Raw genomic sequence first — 19,978 nt, 5'->3', positions numbered from 1 at the left:
TGAGTGGACTAGCTTCATTGAGAATGGACTTTTACAAATTATGCTAATTAAGAATAAATATTGTTTGATTTCTAACAAAACCCAGCAAATGGGATGGCTTCATGTTATCAGCTTGGGGTGGGACGGTCCTTACTTAAAATACAGCAACTTTACTAATTTGTGAAGCCATGTGACTTAATTAAACAATTCGTGGTGTAACCTCTATTGATTGGCTGAACGGCTGATTGACCCTATCAAAACTCCTCGTAACGAACACTCTGATTGGTTGAAATCGTCACGTGATTAACGGTCCCGCCAAATCTAAAAAGCGTGGCGAGGGGTATATGAAGCGTAATCCCTGAATAGTGGTCAGCTTTCAGATCGTGATCTAAACGTGACATTTCAATATTACAGTGCTTTTGGATATAATTTTGTGTATTTATTGTGTTTTCAACATGGCGTGTCTCTTGCCGAAGCCACAGCGCGGACGCCGATCAATCTTACGGAATACTTTTGATGAAGATTGTTTAGTAAAAACCTTGACCTACGAAGATTTGGATATGTTGAATGACACCGGCTTTCACGAGAGTTCTTCACCGTTTTCAGACGAAATTCACACTGATTATTTGGATTTTGACTGTTCTGTTAGATCGCCAGTGTTTTCTCCTAAACCTTGTCGTCGAATCACTAGATCTAGGAAATTATCACCGTTGGTTTTGAATACAAAGTTTGATCCCGAAACCGATGACGAACAAGTGCCCGTTCGAATGGACATCCCAGACATTCCACCAACACCGACATCAAATTCAAACTCACCGCCTCACAGACGTCTCAGAGCACTTCGTCTCTTTGACACCCCCCACACCCCGAAATCATTATTAGAAAAAGCCCAAAGACAGAAATTTAAAGACAGAAAAATCAGATCCGAGAAGAAAGCCAACCGAATTGAGAAAGTTGAAGCAAATGTCAATCCATTTACACCAGTAAACAACCGAGTAATTGGTCTTGTCGGTGGTAAAAGAAACCGAACCGATATGGTCAAGTAAGTATAGAAAAAAATATTTTTTAAAAATAGACATTGAAATATTACACCGTCTTAAATTTAGTAACGTAATAGAATTTATAATGACTCATATTTCCGTATTTGGAAAATTTCCTCCATTTTGTTTATTATTTGACGTCATATGACCTATTTTTACGTCATGTGTGTTTATAATATTTTTTGTCTTGTTGGGTTCATCGAAAATACCGACCACGCCCTATAATGTTTATAAAGTTCTATAATATACATGTACATTTATTATAAATATAATTCACATGGTCAGTTTCATTCGTGAATCGTAGTCGTGTGCAGATTTGAATTTTAAATAAATCTTTTTGGTACACTGCCAAGTATTTTGAAAATCTGAATTCGGGTCCAATTTTATAATCTTTGTCATATGTTGGTCAAATTTCGAATATCAAAAGTTAAATTTTAACAATTTTGCTAAGTTGGCAAAAACTGATTTGTTTTGAGATTTGGGTTCCGTTTAATTGAACTGGTTTGATCCAGTTTAGACCAGTGCAGTGGTCATTTGACCCAGATTCTGGATGTCAGAAAGTAAACAATAACAAAAATGGCTTCTCTCGTGTGAAACCTTTGTTGTGTTAATGAAATAAAGCTGTGAAGTCAGTGGTCATTGTTTCAGCCTTGATTGTTATTGTTGAAATGTCAAAATCCAAGCCACTGTTATTTTACAACACAATCAGCTGACACAATAGATTGAAGGGTTGATTTAATTAAATTAAAATCTGGGCAATACAGCAAAAATAACAAAGTTGACATTAAGGATTATTTCTGCTTAAGATTTTTAATTTTTGAGATTTAAAAATAATTTATTTGTTTTATTATTTTTAGGTCTGTTTTAGATGATTCTACAGATGAAGATGATGATTTACCATCATCCAAGGTAAATAATTCACACAGACCCAATAATAAATTGTCACCAATTAAAAATTGATTAATACATTTTTTTTTCTTAATTGACAAATAAAGGCAATTTATTCTATTCATTTTATATTTGTATTTTGACAAATGGATTTTTTTTAATTGGCAAATATTTAAGGATATATATAATTGCTTGATAAATGGGTGATGAATTTTAATTGTTTAAATATCTTTATAATTAAATTTTTTAATGTTTAAATAATGTTTTTATATTTTTTTTATAGAAAATCGCTCTACATGAGATTAACACATCTCGTTATAATGAAGAATTCTATGAAATGTGTAAATTGGGTGATGGTGAATATGGAAGTGTACATAAATGTGTTCATAGATTAGATGGGTGTATTTACGCCATTAAGAAATCTAAAACACCAGTTGCTGGAAGTGTTTATGAGTAAGTATTGTTTATTATAGTAATTCTCATGTAGGATAATATTCAAATATTGTATTATTAGTAATCCTTGTGTAGGACAATATTCAAATATTATGTTATTAGTAATCCTTGGTTTATATTAGTACTATTATTAGTAATCCTGGTGTGTAGGGTGGTATTCAAATATATTATTGTGTATTAGGGCAGATTTTTTTATAATAATATCATTATGTAATGAGACAATATTCAAATATGATTTGTGTATGTTAAACAGTATTCAAATAAGTTTACTGTTTCTCTGATCATGTAGAAGTTTGTAATTATTATTAATTAATTATTGTTATTTATTTTTAGACGTAATGCTATGAATGAAGTATATGCCCATGCTGTATTAGGTAAACATGCCCATGTTGTACGATATTTCTCCGCCTGGGCAGAAGATGATCATATGTACATACAGAATGAATATTGTAACGGTGAGTTGTCTTTATCACATCATGAAAGGGATGGGGGTTCGTAGTCCTGTCTTGTTATTTATCACATTGTGGAATGGGTAGTGGTTCGTAGAGAAAGGAATGAGTTTCATTAGAGACCAGAATGTGCTTCATAGTCGTATCTAACGTGAGATATGTCATTTATATGGTTTCATAAATCTTTATTTATTTTGTATTTTAATGAAATCAAATTAAACTTTGAACGTTATTTCTATAATAAATGTCGTTGTCCTGTTTCTTAATTGTGTTTTATGTATTCGATTTATAGGAGGTAGTTTAGCAGAAATTGTAGAAGATAATAAAAGAACTGGTGGTCAAATTATGGAATCGGAATTAAAACAGATTTTATATCAAGTAGCTTTAGGTGTTAAATATATTCATTCACAGAATCTAGTTCATTTAGATATTAAACCAGGTATGTACAGAGTTACTTCCCTTACCTTTTATTTATCTATCAATATGTCAAAGTTTGTTACATGTATAAAGTAAGCTTTCAAATAAAATGTTTTGAATTAATACTGAACATTTCCAAGTTTAGAGTGTTATTATTTGATATTTTTTATTCCCTTTCCTTAAAGTTATGATCGTTTCATATTAAATTATATTTAATATTTTACTTAAATGTATCACTTTGATTATACAATAATCCAGATATTTAATTTTGTCATTCAATATTTTTTCAGGAAATATATTTATTCATCGCAACCCACGTCTTCTTGCATCACCCGAATCTGGTGTTGAATCTTGTGAAGAGGAAGAAGAGTGTGAAGAAGCTGTTACATATAAAATCGGTGATTTAGGTCATGTGACATCATTAGCCAATCCTGTGGTAGAAGAAGGTGATTGTAGATATTTACCGAGAGAAATCCTAAATGAAAATTACGAACAGCTAACCAAGAGTGATATTTTCTCGCTGGCTCTCTCCATCTACGAAGCTGCTTCTTCCCAACATTTACCCAAAAATGGTGAAGACTGGCATTTAATACGTGATGGTTATCTCCCTTCTTTACCTGGTTATTCCAAGGAGTTTCATTCTTTATTAAAGGTAAGAATTAAGTTTATATCTTTTAAATTTTCAAATGTTTTATGAATATTCTAAAATTAAAAATTACGTTCATTTAATGATAAACAATAATAATGATATTTGATCGCATGGCTATTCAATTCACTGGGGAATGCTCTAGGCGCTAGAAAATATTCTCACTTTATAGTGTTAATGATAGTTACTAAATAATTTAAGTTTTCACTTTGGATTTAAAAACTGATACAGATTCACATTGATTTATATTTTATGGAAGTTTATTCCAATTACACAACTATAAAATTATAAATTACGGTCATTCAAATTTTTTAATTCAATTATTTTTTTTATCTTCAGAGTATGATTCACCCCGATCCTAAAGAACGACCATCAGCTCTAGCCGTCGTCCAGCACCCATATTTATGTCCACAGTTGAAGAAAACCAAAGCCCAACTACGTAAAGAATTAAATGAAGAAAGATTCAAAAACCAAATATTATCTAGGTAAGAATTGCATTTGATTATGAAATAAGAAAGGAAGACGTGCCAATGTTGTAAAATTTCCCTGGTAAATAAAATCTGTCTACATGTAAATATGTTCCAATACAACAATATCCAAAGATATTGAAGGCTTTATATCTCAATCTGGGGGGTTGGATGCACGCTGTATCATAAGGCCTGTCATTGAGTCAACTGGCATGGTTTCAAATCCCTGGTTATATGTGACAAGGGGTAGGGTCGTCTGTCCAACATCAGGAGTGTTCTCCCGGTCCTCCGGTTTCCTCCCACTGCTAAAGACCATATGTTAGTCCCGAAATGACCTAGTATAGTAGATTAGTAGTTGTGTCTTGCCAATTAGAAATTGGATAATTTTATGTTTCCATGGAAACATATTTGCCTGGTGTATGGATGACTATGTCTTTTCCTCGTTAAATTGTCATCATTTTGAACCTGTATTAAATATTTTCTTCTTTTCTCTTACAGACAATTGATAGAAGCTACACAGTTCCGAGTTGAAACCACACCCCTGGCACAATACCGTCCAACGGGACTAGTCCGACCATTCCAGTCAGAAACGACCACATCATCGACAGAGAACACATCCCGGTCACGACGATTAGTAGGAGGAAGGATGAAGCGTAGTCTGAGTTTATCTACGTTTTAGGTTGTGTGTGGTGTTGTTGTTGTTGGTGGTTTCGACACCCCCCTTAGGCTGTGACAGTGCAAAGACTTATTATTGTTATATATGTGACTCTTCTCGTAGTTGGTGCTTCTCGTTTTGTGATGTTATCAAGTAATAACGGATAGTTGTTAAGAGAGTTATAAATCAAAAATTGTGATCGCTATGTAACCATTTTCCAACTCCAGGATAATTACGAGCAAGAAAAGATTAATTCCCTTGCTGCAGTTATCAAAATTCGTTTGTGATATTAATTTTGTTTTTCTTTCATTATTTGTCTGAATGCCAGACGTATATTTGTGCTAAATAATGTTTTTGTATAATGTACATCAATGGATAGATTATTTCCATAATTCCTCTAATTAGATATTAATTAAATGAGTTATGGAAAAATTAATTAAATTTTGTATAATTAATCATGTACAAATTAACTTATAAAATTGCTTTTTTTTTTTGCTTTTCCAATTTTTTTTTCTTTTGTAAATAATTGTAGGATATATATCGATATATAACGTAGAATCATATATTCTTTTTTTTTTTTTGTCTACTCTCGCCAATGGTCATAATTTCTGACCAAAACACTGATGGTGCTATGGGCTTTGTAATAATTATGGTGCAAAATTTGCTAAACCGTTGTTAAAATATCATTATGTTAAAATTTTCTTTTGTCAAAATGTAAAACTCTTGTTATGTAAAAATGGATGTAAATTTTGTACATTTTGAAGAACAGACCTGAATAAAACAGAAAATAATAAAAATCACAAAATAAATTTGTTTTAGTTGGTTATATGTACTGGGTATTATATATAGGGTTTAAAGTATTTGCATGTGGGAGAAATGAAATGGGGGTTTAGCTAACATTAACCATCTACTGTTCTGCTCAAACTGACCAACCTCGTGGGTTTTCTCCGGGTCCTCCGGTTTCCTCCCACTGCTAAAGACCCCTACACACAAGCGAATTATTGAAATAAAATTAAACCATACGTTAGTCCCGAAATGACCTAGTATGTGGCAAGTGGACGTTAAACCCCATTTCTCTTCTGCTCCAACTGGACTAATGAAAACTGTCATACTCCATACTCCTGTACAGTGATGCAATGTTCTAGTCTTATATCGAATTCCAACTGCCAAGGGATCTTTTACATGCACGTCAATGCGTACACAGGACTTCAGTATTTTGTGCCATCGTAACGACTAAGGATGCCAGAGAAGTATGAAATAAAACAGGTTTTAACATCCTATTGTTCTGTTAAGGCTGTGTGAGAAAAGAGTGCAGTGTCGGCTTTCTATTTGTATTCAGGCACATTTAGTTTGATGCAGGGTTTGAATGCGGGGAGGGGAGTAGAGTGTGTCTATATTGGGGTAGAGTGTCTATATGGCCATTGGATACAACTTGCTATCATAAAGAGAGAAAAATGGAGTTTAACACAGTGGGTCATGGTGGGATTAAAATTCATTGCTCAATGGGAGAAAACCAGAAAGATTACCCTTCTCTTACACACCTCATTGGAGAACAGGCCTATTTAACCCCTCTCCTAATTGATGGGTATAAATGTGTCTTATTTGTATTCAGGGTTGGGATGGCCTAGTGGTCTAGACTGTCACACTTTGAGCTCTAACTGGTTGGCCACCTCTTTCTTGTGGTCGTGGTTTCCATCCATCCCTAGTGTGTGGGTATGTGGCTTGAAGATAGGGGTGCCTTCTCAATCTTGTGGGTTTACTCACCGGTCCTGTGCGTGTGATAAGTTTAATCAAAAAAAAGAAAGAAAAACAACATGTCTGCAATATCGGTGGTAGCGGACGTTAAACACTATAGAAGAATTCATGGTTAGATTTATATTTGGGCAATTGCCACAGGCAACAAGAACGAAGTCGATAAAATTGAGAGCTAAAATCAGAACCAAACTTAAATAAGGTTTATTCATTTTGGTTAACTTACCTGAAGTACCATGGGTCCCCCTGTCCCGAACTACACTCGATCCCCTCTGTCTGCAACTCCTTACCTAGGTTTTAATCCAGCCTTGCTTGTATATGAATACAAATTTCAGCTTCTTCTGAAGGTCATCACACCGTCACATACAACTAGATTATTTTGGGACTAACATGTACATTTATTTCAATAAATAGCTTGTATATGGGAATCTTTAACAGTAGAAGGACCCAGAGAAAACCCATGGGGTTAGGCTGGCAACTCTACTCCATGTCATACAAAAATATGTACAATCTAAATGCTAGCCTGTAGAGAGAGAAGTTGGGTTTAACATCCATACAAAATATACCATGTCATTTTGGGACAAACATATGGTTCAATTTTATTTCCATAATTTGCTTGAGCATAACAGTGGAAGGAAACCAATGAAAACCCATGATGTTAGATAGGCGACCATGACTTTGATTGGAATTAATCAATTTGTTTAATTTTAGGACCAAAAATATTTTAATATAAAAGTACCTTTATTGGAGTTTTAATAGTTTATTGTCAAAACTAGGTAAATAACATTGTTTTAAATGAATCAAATATGGTAATTAGTTACTGTAGGAAAAGAAAAACAACGAAAAAACCCACTGGACTAGTAGTCATCAAATTAACCTAGAAATTAATTAGATTTAGATATTACAGAATAAACATTAGTTTCTTTAATTAAATTATTTTAATTAATGACCCTTTAGACATAAAGAGATCAGACTATTTGAGTGAAAATTGGCAGCCATTGTAAGTAACCTATAGACAGTAGTTGTTAAAAGCTTCAAGTTTTTTAAATTGGTTTTTAAACTGATTTGATTTTTACATGGGTGTTTCAATAAATTATAAATTCTTTTGTTTCATATAAAAACTATTAATTTAGAATGAAAACCTGATAAGCTTGAAGTTATTTTTTATAAGATTAGTTTATTGAAAGAATTTTCAGTGAATAGAGATTAAGATTGTTGCTATTCCACTAAATTTAGGTTTTATTTTGTTAATTGTAAATTAGATGTTAGTTTATGGTGAATTAAGAATGTGAAACATTGAAAGGCTTCAAGTCATTGGTTTATTCTCAAATGATTTTTGTTTATTTTTAAAAGTGGTTTCTAAATCAAGATATTGTAAGTTTTTTTGAAGTTTTTTATTTGAAGTAAAGCTGTTTATTTACTCAATATTAAAGACAACCTATTAAGTGATGTGTTGTTTTTATTAAGGAAACATACAACAAAGACAGAAGAGTTTGAAGCCATTGTGTCTAGAGAAGCATATTTTAATACAGTTGAATTGTTGTCTCTCTATTAAATGAGTTTGAATTCTATGTATTTTTAGTGATACTAAACTAAGAGGTTTCAATGTTAAAATTTCATTTAATAAGCTTGACTGAGTCTTAAGTTGTGTTAGTCTTAATAATACAGTAAATAAATGTACATGTTGGAGAATATAATGCTATCATGTGTCTGTTTTTAAATGGGGGGGTTGGATGGCCGCTGTATGATAAGGTCTGTCATTGAGTCAACTGACGTGGTTTCGATTCCCCAGTTGTACGTGACAAGGAATAGGGTCGTCTGTCCAACCTCGTGGATTTTCTCCAGGTCCTCCCACTGCTAAAGACCCCTACGCGAAAGCGAATTATTGAAATAAAATTAAACCATGTGTTAGTCCCATAATGACCTAGTTTGTGTCAAGTGGATGTTAAACCCCATTTCTCTCTCTCTCTCTGTTTTTATATCTGTATCCATTGGGTGGCGAAGTGATCTAACGCGTGAAATTATCCTTTATAAGGTCTATCATTGAGTTTAGTGGCGTGGTTTCCAACCACAACTCGTAGGTGACAAGGTGTAGGGTAGCCTGTCAAACTTTGTGGGTCATCCGAGTCTCTCCCACTGCTAAAGACTCCTATACAAAAGCGAATTATTGAAATTGCGCTCTCTCTCAAATCGGTAGCAAAATTATATAAAATATGTCTGGATAGTAAAAGACTACCTTGTGTTCTAGTCTCTAGAGCCTGTGGACGGACAGGCATAAATATTCAATTAAATAAATGAGTGGAAGAAGAATTTTGCCCAGACTGTGTGGCTTTCCGCCTCTTCTTCAATTTACGACTTTTAAAGTGCTCATTTAAAGGATCTTGTTTTTTTGTCTCTTCCGAAAGACTAGGAACCACCAGACTGTGTGGCTTTCCGCCTCTTCTTCAATTTACGACTTTTAAAGTGCTCATTTAAAGGATCTTGTTTTTTTGTCTTTTCCGAAAGACTAGGAACCACCACCCCTGTCAAGTGACAACCCGCCTTGGGATTCAAATTCATGACATTTAAGTGAGGCCAGTGCTCGACTAACGTGGACCCCTAGTGTAGGAGAAGGCATCACTCTACTGCGGACCCCTAATATAGGAGAAGGCATCGCTCTATGTAAAATGGAGGAGAATTTTTCCAAGAATGGTGTGTCAATTAAAATGTCAGAGGGATACCAACATTTACTACCATCTACTAAAGTCTACCGTCCAAACCCCCAACCAACACAACTCTTGTAGCAAGTCTACCATCCAGACCCCCAACCAACACGGCTCTTGTAGCAAGTCAACCATCCAGACCCCAAACAGGTATTTATTTTAGCAAGTCTACCCCCCCCCCCCAACCAACACAAATCTTTTAGCAAGTCTACCCTACACCCCCCAACCAACACAAATCTTGTAGCAAGTCTACCCTACACCCCCCTAACCAACACAAATCTTGTAGTAAGTCTACCCTACACCCCCTAACCAACACAAATCTTGTAGCAAGTCTACCCTACACCCCCCTAACCAACACAAATCTTGTAGCAAGTCTACCCTACACCCCCCTAACCAACACAAATCTTGTAGCAAGTCTACCCTACAAACCCCCCAACACAGCTCTCATAGTATGTCTACCCTACACGGCTCATGTACCAAATCTACACGATTCCATACTGATTTTATCCTTATTTAAGAAACTTCAAGATTTGAACATAGAAAAACTGATTTATTGTCGATAACAAAAATGATGTAAAATTGAAAATGAATTAAAATATAAACAGTAAAGCATTGAATCAACTTTTCATTAAAAACAAATAAAATACAGAACTTTCACTGGTTGATAATAAACCAGAACAATCTTCATTAACAAGCCACTGACAGGCTTAAACTTATTTAATATCAACTGGTCCAACTGAATTGTGGTTTAGTATCCTACTTTTCTGCACTGACTGGGCTAATGAAGATGGGTGTGTCATGCAGTGTGCAATTTCGCCAAGACAGGGGCACTATGGTCTACTTCTTGATTAACAATCATAGCACTAATTGGTTTATGTATTTAATAACTGGTCCGAAATATAAAGAAATGTTTGTAGATTCCATCACATATAAACTTTCAATATTTCAAATATTAAACAGGCATTATGTAAGAGGTAAATTTTCCTATTGTAGGTCTTTCGTAAGGCCTCGGATGTTATATAAATTATTAATTAGTCATTTATTAAGACGATAAGACCGTAATCAACTTTTGATGCCACAGGATGGCTCCGATTTTAGGTAGATTAAAACGGTTCGGCCATTTAATGATTCAATTTAAAAATGGAGAAGTGAGACTAAGACTCAAATGACCAGTACAGTGGTTACGATCAATGCACACATCTTGTCAAAACTACAACCATTGATAACTTTGATCAAAATGAAGTAATTTGAATGAAAATTTCAATATATTCAATTTGTATTATTTATCTTTGAACTATTATAGCGGGAACGATCAGCTCTTTATCTAAATCTTACATAATGCCCCCTTAACTAGTGCAAAATTTGGAGAAATGTTTATAGCTTTTATCACATATATACACTTTCTATATTTCAAACAAATGGTCGAAATGGGATAAGACCACTGATAAGATGACTGGTCGAAATGGGATAAGACCACTTGTTGATATAGGATAATTTATAAAGTAAATATAGTGTTAAAATGTTTGAGAATGTTCTCCCCAGTAAATTTAATTGAATATCTGAAACAAATTTATGAGAATTTTTTAATCAGCATTTAAAATTAGAATGAAATGATGTAACTTATATCAAAATATTTTCATGAAGGTTTTTTTTAAAAAGAATTTAAAACTTGTTACAGAGTCAACTATTAAATTGCTATTGGTCAACCCATTAATAACAATAAACTACGATTTTTCTACGTCAAGGTCTAAATCTAACCGGATGAATGAATGTCCAGAAATTAATTGTTGAAACATGAAATTTTTAATTATTATTATATATTTTGACATAATGCTCCTATAAGTATATTTACTACATAATATGTACAGATGATCTATACTAAATTAATATGATATGTTATTATTATCGTCAGTTCCTTATAGAATACACCGAGTTACCTTCCCCTTCATCCCGTTTTGGGCGTCAGGGGTTGAATTTGAGGTGTATCTAATAAATGTTTTGGAAAATTTGTTAGTGACAAAGGTTTTTGGTACACAGTCAAATATATCAGGAAGGCAATTGATTTTGACCTCAGTAAAATATTTAAAACAACATCAGCACTATTCAAAACTAAAATGAATATAGTAGTATTCTACTTTCAATTTACAATTGTCTACTTTCCATTTCATAATATTCTACTAGTAACATGTTAAATTCAATCTAATATCATCAAAGTTTAAAATTGTAAAACAATGGTAACAATATTAAAATTTATATAACAATTAATTCGATTGGTTCAACAAAAAGTTATTGACTAATCACAGCACACTTTACAATAAGTTATTAGTATAATATATATATATATGTACAATAATTTCAACCACAATTTAAAATATTTTAAGTTTAGAATTAAATTCAACAACATTTTACAACAATATTTTATAATAATAAATGCTTTTGTACAAATTAGCGTTTTCATTCAATCTACAATAGCATATATAAATATATACTTATAACTTAAAATCAAAGTTTATTCTTATAGCAGCAAATAGCCTTTGGTTTATCTCTTCAACAAAGGCAGAGCAGATTCTCCTTTCATTATGTCAGATTTTATAATGATTATTTCCACAGCTGACTATATTATTGCTAAATCAGTATATATATCATAATCTGGCCTGTATCAGCTTTTATATTGCTTGTTAACTAAATGTGAGCTAGCGCCTAATACATATAGCCACCTGGAAATATGCATTAATATTAGCAAGCACCTCTATCATTGAGCCATCGTATATAACCCTCAGCAACTATATGCTTAAATATGAGCAAGCACTTTATTCACTGAGCCACCGTGGCTCACTGTAACTATGTATACTAGTCAATATAAGCTAGCACCTTAGTCACCATGGATCACTATAACTTTGTATACTAGTCAATATGAGCAAGCACCTCAGTCACTGAGTCACCATGGCTCTCTGTAACTTTGTATACTAGTCAATATGAGCAAGCACCTTACTCACTGAGTCACCATGGCTCACTGTAACTGGTGATTATTATTTTTTATTGTTCAATTAATGCCCCTGTTCTCCTGTCAAATCAATATTGCATAGATTAAGTTTTAAGTGAATTTGTTAACAATTGCTATAAAAATATTAATTAAACTACTAATGAGTGACCATGTAAAATGTCTGTTTACAGCAAGAGTACAGACTCTTCAAAAACCATTGATGTTGTCTATAGAAAAACTTGTATCATCTTTTTTATCTTCATTCAATTATCAAAGTTTTACTTCGATTTATTTTGGAAATAGTATATTTAATTATTTTTTTTCTGGATAAGATCGTAACAGGGTCTGATTTCCAACAAACTTTTTTATATTATAATAGTTTTGTCTTTATTTTCGTTTGAAGAAATATGTAATGTTATTTCCTGGATGAAATTATGATAAAAGGTTCTTTTCCATGTAGAGTTGCTGGAAATGGATATTTTCAAGGGTGATCTTGTCCGGACAGACTTATAAGCGTGATCTTGTCCGGACATATTCATAAGCGTGATCTTGTCCGGACAGATTCATATATGCGATCTTGTCCGGACAAATTCATGAGCGTGATCTGGCCCAGACAGATTTGTAAGTGTGATCTTGTCCAGACAGATTCATAAGTGTGATCTTTTCCGGACAGATTTATAACCATGATCTAGTCCAGATAGATTCATGAGCATGATCTTGTCCGGACAGATTTATGGGTGTGATCTTGTCTGGACAGATTTATAAGCGTGATCTTGTCCGGACAGATTTATAACGGAGGTACAGCATGATGTCGTACATCAGTGACTATTTCTACAGCAGACACATTGCTAGGCATCAGTGTAACAATGGCCGTCAGAACAGCGAAAGCAAAAATAAGTCCAGCTAGGGTATATCGTATCCTCTGTCCAAATTCTTTCTTGTTTGGGATAAACATCTTGATTTTAGTCATCAACGCTTGTCTCAGTTTATCGCTGTTTTTACTGAAAAATATAATAATAATGACACATTTCAATAGAGAGAGAAATGGAGTTTAACATCCACACAACACAAACTAAGTCGTTTTGGGACTAACATATGGTTCAATTTTACTTCAATAATTTGCTTGTGCGCAGGGGTCTTTAGCAGTGTGAGAAAACAGGACCCAGAGAAAACCCACGAGGTTGGACAGGCGACCCTACTCCTTGTCACTAACAACCGGACAGTTGACTCAATGACAGACCTTATGATACAACGGCTTTTGACCCTATGACGTGAGACATTTGATTAACCACTCAGCGTATATGTTCCTAGTGGGTTACCCACAGTTCCGTGCACAGCATGCCAAGAACTCGCCGTAACAGACTGTTTCATTGGCTAATTCCTCACATCATCCAGAACACCTGTTTAACACCCCTTCAGATCCTAGTGTAGTACAGACAATCAAACAGAATTTTGAACTGTAAAAAACGAAACAAAATAGGATCTGTGTTTTAATCAGATTGCAAATACTACTGATCAATCATAGAAAGTTAAATATGAACTTACATATCCTCTTCTTCATCTTGTTTCTCCTGTTCAACTTTATCCATGATTTTTTCAAGCGTTGATGACACACCATTTTGTTGTTCCCGTAATTTGCCCAAATCTTTACTGATTTTCATCTTAACACCATCTTCAAATCTGTAAAACAACAAACGATAACATGACCAAACATATAGCACAATAAGAAAGAGAGAGAGAGAGATAGAGAGAGAGAGAGATGGGTTTTAATCAACACAAATGTGGTCGTTTCGTGTTTCGGGACTAACATATGGTTCAATTTTATTTCAATAATTTGCATCCGCGTAGGGGTCTTTAGAAGTGGGAGGAACCCAGAGGACCCGGTGAAAACCCACAAGGTTGGACAGGCGATCCTACTCCTTGTCACATACAACCGGGGAATCAAAACCATGCCAGTTGACTTTTAGGATACAACGTATGTCAGGATAAAGGAATATTTCCTGTTTTAGTGTTACTGGGTACAGGACATAGTACGGGAAGGCATCAATTCTGCCCAGACCAATTTGTGTTACTACTTACAATGTACACAATGCACACGTTACTGACACGGTATGTTGTGACATCACACATGGACCTATACTACATGTCATCGTGTACAGAGTTAACAGAAGGCTTTTACATTACCTCCACGAAATAGATTGGTATGATAGTCATGTGATAATAAGAATAGCGTAAAGCTCTGGGGCGGTATTTATAAAAATTCTAAGAGTTGGAACCAACTCTTAACTGTCAAAAATTACTCCTAACTTTGTAGATTTTCCTAAGACCTATTTATAAAACATTTTACTTTAAGAATTACTCCTAACTATGACACATATTTAAGAGTCCTCCTGTAGCACTCCTAACTTGTTAAAAGTACTCTTATCTTGGTTAACATGGCTGTCCGTGTACGCCGCCTAAGAGAGTTTAAAACAAGAAGAGATTTCTTAGTGGAGTACAACAATGACGAGTTGATAAGGAGATATCGAATGGACATGGGTGGGATTCTTTTTGTGACAGATTTAGTTCGGCATCTACTTACGAGTCCTACTTAACGAAATTTCTCAATCAACGCTGAGATGAAGATCGCCATTACGCTTCGTTTCCTAGCTACTGGTAAAATGCAACTGTGTAGTGGTGACGATTTCGGCGTCAGTCAACCTACAGTGAGTAGAGTGATTGCATGACATCAACACTGAGCTATAAATAACTTCAGGGAATCCCCGGATTTCCCATGGTTACATGCTAAGAGTTTGGTTAGGACCCAAGTCTTACATTTAGTTAAAAGTAACTCTAAGACCCTTTATAAATATTTCTAAAGAGTAACTTTTAACTAAATGTTGTTTTAGGAAGTCTTAGAGTAAAAGGTATGAAAACTCTAAGAATTTTTATAAATACGTCCCCAGATTTAAAGCTTACCCTTTTTGATAGGCTTCTTCTTCTTGTGAACTTTTCTTAGCTGCGATTAAATTGGGTCGAAGTGATCTGGATTCTTCTTTCTCTTTTCTGTATAAAGTAAAACAAATGAAGTAAAACAAATGATGAAATACAGAGAGAGAGAGAGAGAGAGAGAGAGAGGGAGAGAGAGAGAGGTCCAGTTTTTAGCAGTGGGAGGAAACTGGGGGTCCCAGAACCCACCGAGTGAGTCACCAACATGCTAGTGACCCTGCTATATATCATGGATTGACATCCCTTTAATTTTATAATTTAACATCTCGGATTAACAACTCACTTTAACAGGAATGAAAATCATTTGGAGTTAAGAAAAAACAACCTCAAAAATGAGAAACTTACTTCATTTGAACAAAACCTGATTACATCTAGGTGGTTAAATATTTGCAGCATTAATTTACTGTATTTCTGTCAAACAGGTAAGATTTGGTGAATATATATTTACAACATATAACTTACTTTATCTCTGTCAAATTTTCTCGGGATGAGGAACGACTTGGTGATAGACTGGACTGACGTTCTAAGGAAGCTCTTCTAATAACTGTAGTTACAGCGTTCTTCATGGAAGTACTAGCTACTGCTGATTGAAAGCGTTGTTTAGGGTCCTGTAACAAATAAAACAATCAACATAGAATCTATACTACCCAGATCTCTCTTGTATAGAACCTCAAGTACAAGGCTGGCTTTAAGCGTACTCTTTTATTTCCAATTCCAATTCCAAGGTTTGATTTGCGTTCTCGCCAATGTGTACACTGAAACTTGATTTTTCGTCCCATCCCTTGCCAGGCCGTCCATCCTACACAACTGACCAGGGGGAACCACGGCGGAAAATCCTGATGAACTATCTCTGTCTACATGGAAATCGAACAGAGAACCTCCAGGCAAGTGAGCCAGCATCTTACTCATTGAGCCACAGCAACTCCTCTGTATAAAAGATACAAGGGTTCAATATAATAGTTTCTTCTCCCTTGATATTTCAATATGAACTGATGTTTTATTTCTGTAAAATATTAGGCCCATTTTTGAAAGTGTCTGGAATTAATTACACAAAAGAGAGAGAGTTGATTTTTAACTACATCTGACGTCTACTCAACACAAACCAGGTCATTTCGGGTAGAATTTTTTTTTTCCCAGTAATTTGTTTAAAGTTTGGGGTCTTTAGCAATGGAGGGAAACTGGAAGACCTGGAGTAAACCCATCAAGTTAGGCCAGTGACCCTACTCTTTGTCACGATGTACAAGTGTGGGATTGAAACCATGCTACTTGACTCAATAACAGACTTTAAGATCTATAGTGCACATGTTAGACCATGCCTAACCCCCAACTCTTTGTCACGACATACATAAGCAGAATTAAAACTGTGCTACTTTATGAACTAACAGACCTTAATATCTTAAATACACACGTTAGATCATCCCCCCCAAGGTTGGCAACCTGTCCCACCCCTTCCCAAGGTTCCCAAGGTAGGCAACCTGTCTCTCCCCCAAGGTAGACCACTACCCCCCCCCCCCTTTAAGATACACAAAATCGGTTGACAAAATGCCTCTGGTGTCATTATTGTAGTTGATGACGAACTGTAGTCGATGACGAGTGATGATACAGAATTTCTTCCATACCATCCTCGTCAGTAAATCGACATTAAGATCAATCAGATGTACTGTAAATAATATTATATATTGTGAGAGAAAACTGAAACTTGATATATAAAACAAACTAGAAAAGATTTATACATTCATTCACAACACAACTACACACAAGAAAATAAGCTGTAATATTTGTAATATGCAGTGATATAAGATGCATTCCTTTCACCATATTGTCTTTTTATTACTGTTATATATACCTACACACAACATCAAGTTTATAGGATAGGATTACATAATAAAAACTACCCAAACCGGAGGTTGAGTGGGGGTTTTGCGTACTGCTACGATAAAGGACAGAATACCATGGTACTTGCAGTCTTTTAGGTGGTACCATATCAAGCCGAGGCTTGTAGCCTAGTCTAAAACTAAGGGCAGTATATGTTTCTACGACAATCTAAAACTAAGGATAGTTTCATTCACCTGTACTGACTTTGCTGACAAGCACACTAGTAATTGTGAAATGAAATAAAATGGGCTTTAACGTCCTACTGCTCTGCCCGAACTGGGCTAATGAAGCAAGGCATGTCATACAGTTTGCTATGTGAGAAATAATGCCCGGACAGTGACGCTATTAAGGCATAGTCTTATATCAAACTCCGGGGATCACGCGGCTAAGTGGGTAAGACGCTGGCTCGCTAGCCTGGAGGTCGGGTGTTCGATCCTTGCATTGGCCGAGAAAGTTCATCCAGATTTTCCGGTGGGATTCCCCCTTGTCAGTGATGCAGGACGGAGGGCCTGACAAGGACAGCTGTCTAGTCGTTCGGATGAGACGAAAAACCGAGGTCCCGTGTATACATTGGAATGCACGTAAAAGATCCCTTGGCAGTTGGAATTCGATATAAGAGTAGGCGATAGTGCCGCTGCCCGGGCAAAATTTGCCTCATAGCACACTGTATGGCATATGCCCGTCTTCATTAGCCCAGTATAGGAGAAGAACAGTAGGATGTTAAACCCCATTTCATTTCATTTCATATATCAAACTCCAATTGCTAAGGAATCTTTTACATGTACGCCAATGTGTACACAGGACCTCAGATTTTCTTCCCATCCGAACAGGAAAATCTTGATGAACTTTATCGCACAACGCAGAGATTGAACACGGGACCTTCAGGTTAACGAACCAATGTGTTACTCACTGAGCCGCTGTGACTTCCTATACTAGTTGTTAGAAACAGATTGTGTTGAGCCCACTCAAGTTATATGTCTATTATAATAGTAACAAGAGAGAGAGAGAGAGAGAGAGAGAGAGAGAGAGAAATGGGGTTCAATGTCCACTCAACACAAACTAGGTTATTTTGGGACTAACATCACAGTACCACACATTTCCAACTCAACTTTCCATTTTTAAAAACGCGATCTCTTTTTTTGTTGAATAGAAACAAAATGCATCTTAATCAAAAATTGATTAATAAAAATAAAGATACTAAGAAGCTAGCTACTTGTAGTTTTACCGTTCCACAAAATCTATGTATAATTAGTTCCTATACAATATAAGCAGAGTTAATGCCCTTGTCAATTCTTACCTCTTCGTCATCGAAAGAGTTTGATGAAGTTAGTGAAGAACTGTCTTTAAATTGACCAATCTTCTTCTCGAAGATAGAATGATCCTATATAGGGTAACATAGCAAATTATATAACAAAAAAAAACATGCAGAGAGGCTAAATTAACATGCAATGCACATGCATTAATATGTAATTTAAATCAATCTGATCAAAATACAGATCTATATTTCGTTTCGTTTTTTTTTATACTTTCGATGGCCTACACTATATGAAGATCTTACCAGCTATACGGAAAGGTCGCATCAAGGGGTATATGAGCTGTTTCATTGGCTAATCCCTCACATCAACCAGAACGCTGCTTATATAACAATTCTTTCAGATCCTAGTGTAGTAAAGACAAGTAAAACGAAATTTTGAACTATAAAAAACGGAACGAAAAAGGATCTGTGTTTTAATCAGATTGAATTAAAAAAGTCCCAGTAGAAAATATCCGCTAAATAATAATAAAAAGTTATAAAGATAAAATTAAATAAAGCAGAAGAATCTGTGAAATTAAGATGTAAATAAAGTTTTAATTTTTATTTAAGAGGTAACAATAATAATATATTGATCTAGACGTTTGATCAATTTATTTACAATTAGAAAATATTGAAGTGAACAACTGATTATTCGTCCAACATAGACTTTCCAGCTAGGCTGTGTATTAAATAGTATTATTATAAATACAACACATTACAACACAAAAATATTACAACACAACATAGAAACACTGAACCAATTCCTTCCCTTACAACTAACCTAAACCAATTCCTTCCCACCCTTTGAACTAACAAAGGTCAATTATCTCACCATTACCATTCAACTAACCTAAACCAATTCCTTTCCACCCTTTCAACTAACACTGAGTGATTCTCCAAATAAATTGCCTCTAAAAATTGTGAATGGAGTTTTTTTTTAAAAAAAATAAAAAAATTCCAAAGCAGAAAAAATTGGAATTTTTTTTTAAAATGAAATGGGGTTTGACATCCTACTGTTCTGCTCTGACTGGGTTAATGAAGACGGGCATACAACATACAGTGTGCTACCATGGAAATCTTGTCAGGAAAGTGGCTCTACGGCTTATTCTTGTTTCAAATTTCATGTGCCAAGGAATCTTTAACAGGCATGCCAATATGTACACAGTACTTTCTTTTTCATCCCATTCAAACGACTATGCCTTGTCATTTGCCAGGCCCCCTGATCTACACAACTGAAAAGCGGGAACCACTCCAGAAATTCCTAATGAACTTTCTTGGCCAACACTGCGTGTTGGAACACTGGAACTTCAGGTTAGCGAGCCAATGTCTTACTCTCTAAGCCACCACCGTAGCATCCTCCCCCCACCCCCCCAAAAAAATACCAAAATAT

General features: G+C 34.9%; 2 protein-coding genes across 8 annotated transcripts in view; one reads left to right on the top strand and one right to left on the bottom strand.

Annotated features, from left to right (window-relative positions):
- Positions 1–306: 306 nt before the first annotated feature.
- LOC126810380 (wee1-like protein kinase 1-A) lies at positions 307–5,789 on the top strand. Its single transcript, XM_050535411.2, has 8 exons — positions 307–1,021; positions 1,877–1,928; positions 2,191–2,360; positions 2,694–2,815; positions 3,102–3,248; positions 3,517–3,878; positions 4,212–4,357; positions 4,838–5,789. The coding sequence occupies exons 1-8, from the start codon at positions 435–437 to the stop codon at positions 5,016–5,018; spliced, it is 1,767 nt and encodes a 588-aa protein (XP_050391368.2). The 5' UTR covers positions 307–434; the 3' UTR covers positions 5,019–5,789.
- A 4,188-nt stretch (positions 5,790–9,977) lies between these two features.
- The window catches only part of LOC126810366 (inositol 1,4,5-triphosphate receptor associated 1), a 102,523-nt gene continuing 92,522 nt past the window's right edge, over positions 9,978–19,978 (bottom strand). For all 7 annotated transcript variants that reach the window (XM_056098431.1, XM_050535387.2, XM_050535389.2 and 4 more), the window contains 5 exons: positions 18,592–18,675; positions 15,882–16,027; positions 15,390–15,476; positions 13,977–14,111; positions 9,978–13,432 (listed from right to left, as the gene is read on the bottom strand). In XM_056098431.1, the coding sequence (XP_055954406.1) occupies positions 13,219–13,432; positions 13,977–14,111; positions 15,390–15,476; positions 15,882–16,027; positions 18,592–18,675 (666 nt within the window). In that variant the 3' untranslated portion in view covers positions 9,978–13,218. The remainder of the gene's footprint in view (positions 13,433–13,976; positions 14,112–15,389; positions 15,477–15,881; positions 16,028–18,591; positions 18,676–19,978) is intronic.

The sequence above is a fragment of the Patella vulgata genome, chromosome 2 (genome assembly GCF_932274485.2).
Source record: "Patella vulgata chromosome 2, xgPatVulg1.2, whole genome shotgun sequence".
Taxonomy (NCBI): domain Eukaryota; kingdom Metazoa; phylum Mollusca; class Gastropoda; family Patellidae; genus Patella; species Patella vulgata.
Note: the sequence above shows the minus strand (reverse complement) of the source record. Positions and strands in the feature narration are given on the sequence as shown.

What these genes read in the sequence shown, in the direction of transcription:
- LOC126810380 (XM_050535411.2), top strand. Translation starts at nt 435, where the DNA reads ATGGCGTGTCTCTTGCCGAAGCCACAGCGCGGACGCCGATCAATCTTA. An exon ending in GTTGCTGGAAGTGTTTATGA is followed by an intron (nt 2,361 to 2,693) that starts GTAAGTATTGTT and finishes ATTTATTTTTAG; the next exon opens with ACGTAATGCTATGAATGAAG. An exon ending in TCATTTAGATATTAAACCAG is followed by an intron (nt 3,249 to 3,516) that starts GTATGTACAGAG and finishes ATATTTTTTCAG; the next exon opens with GAAATATATTTATTCATCGC.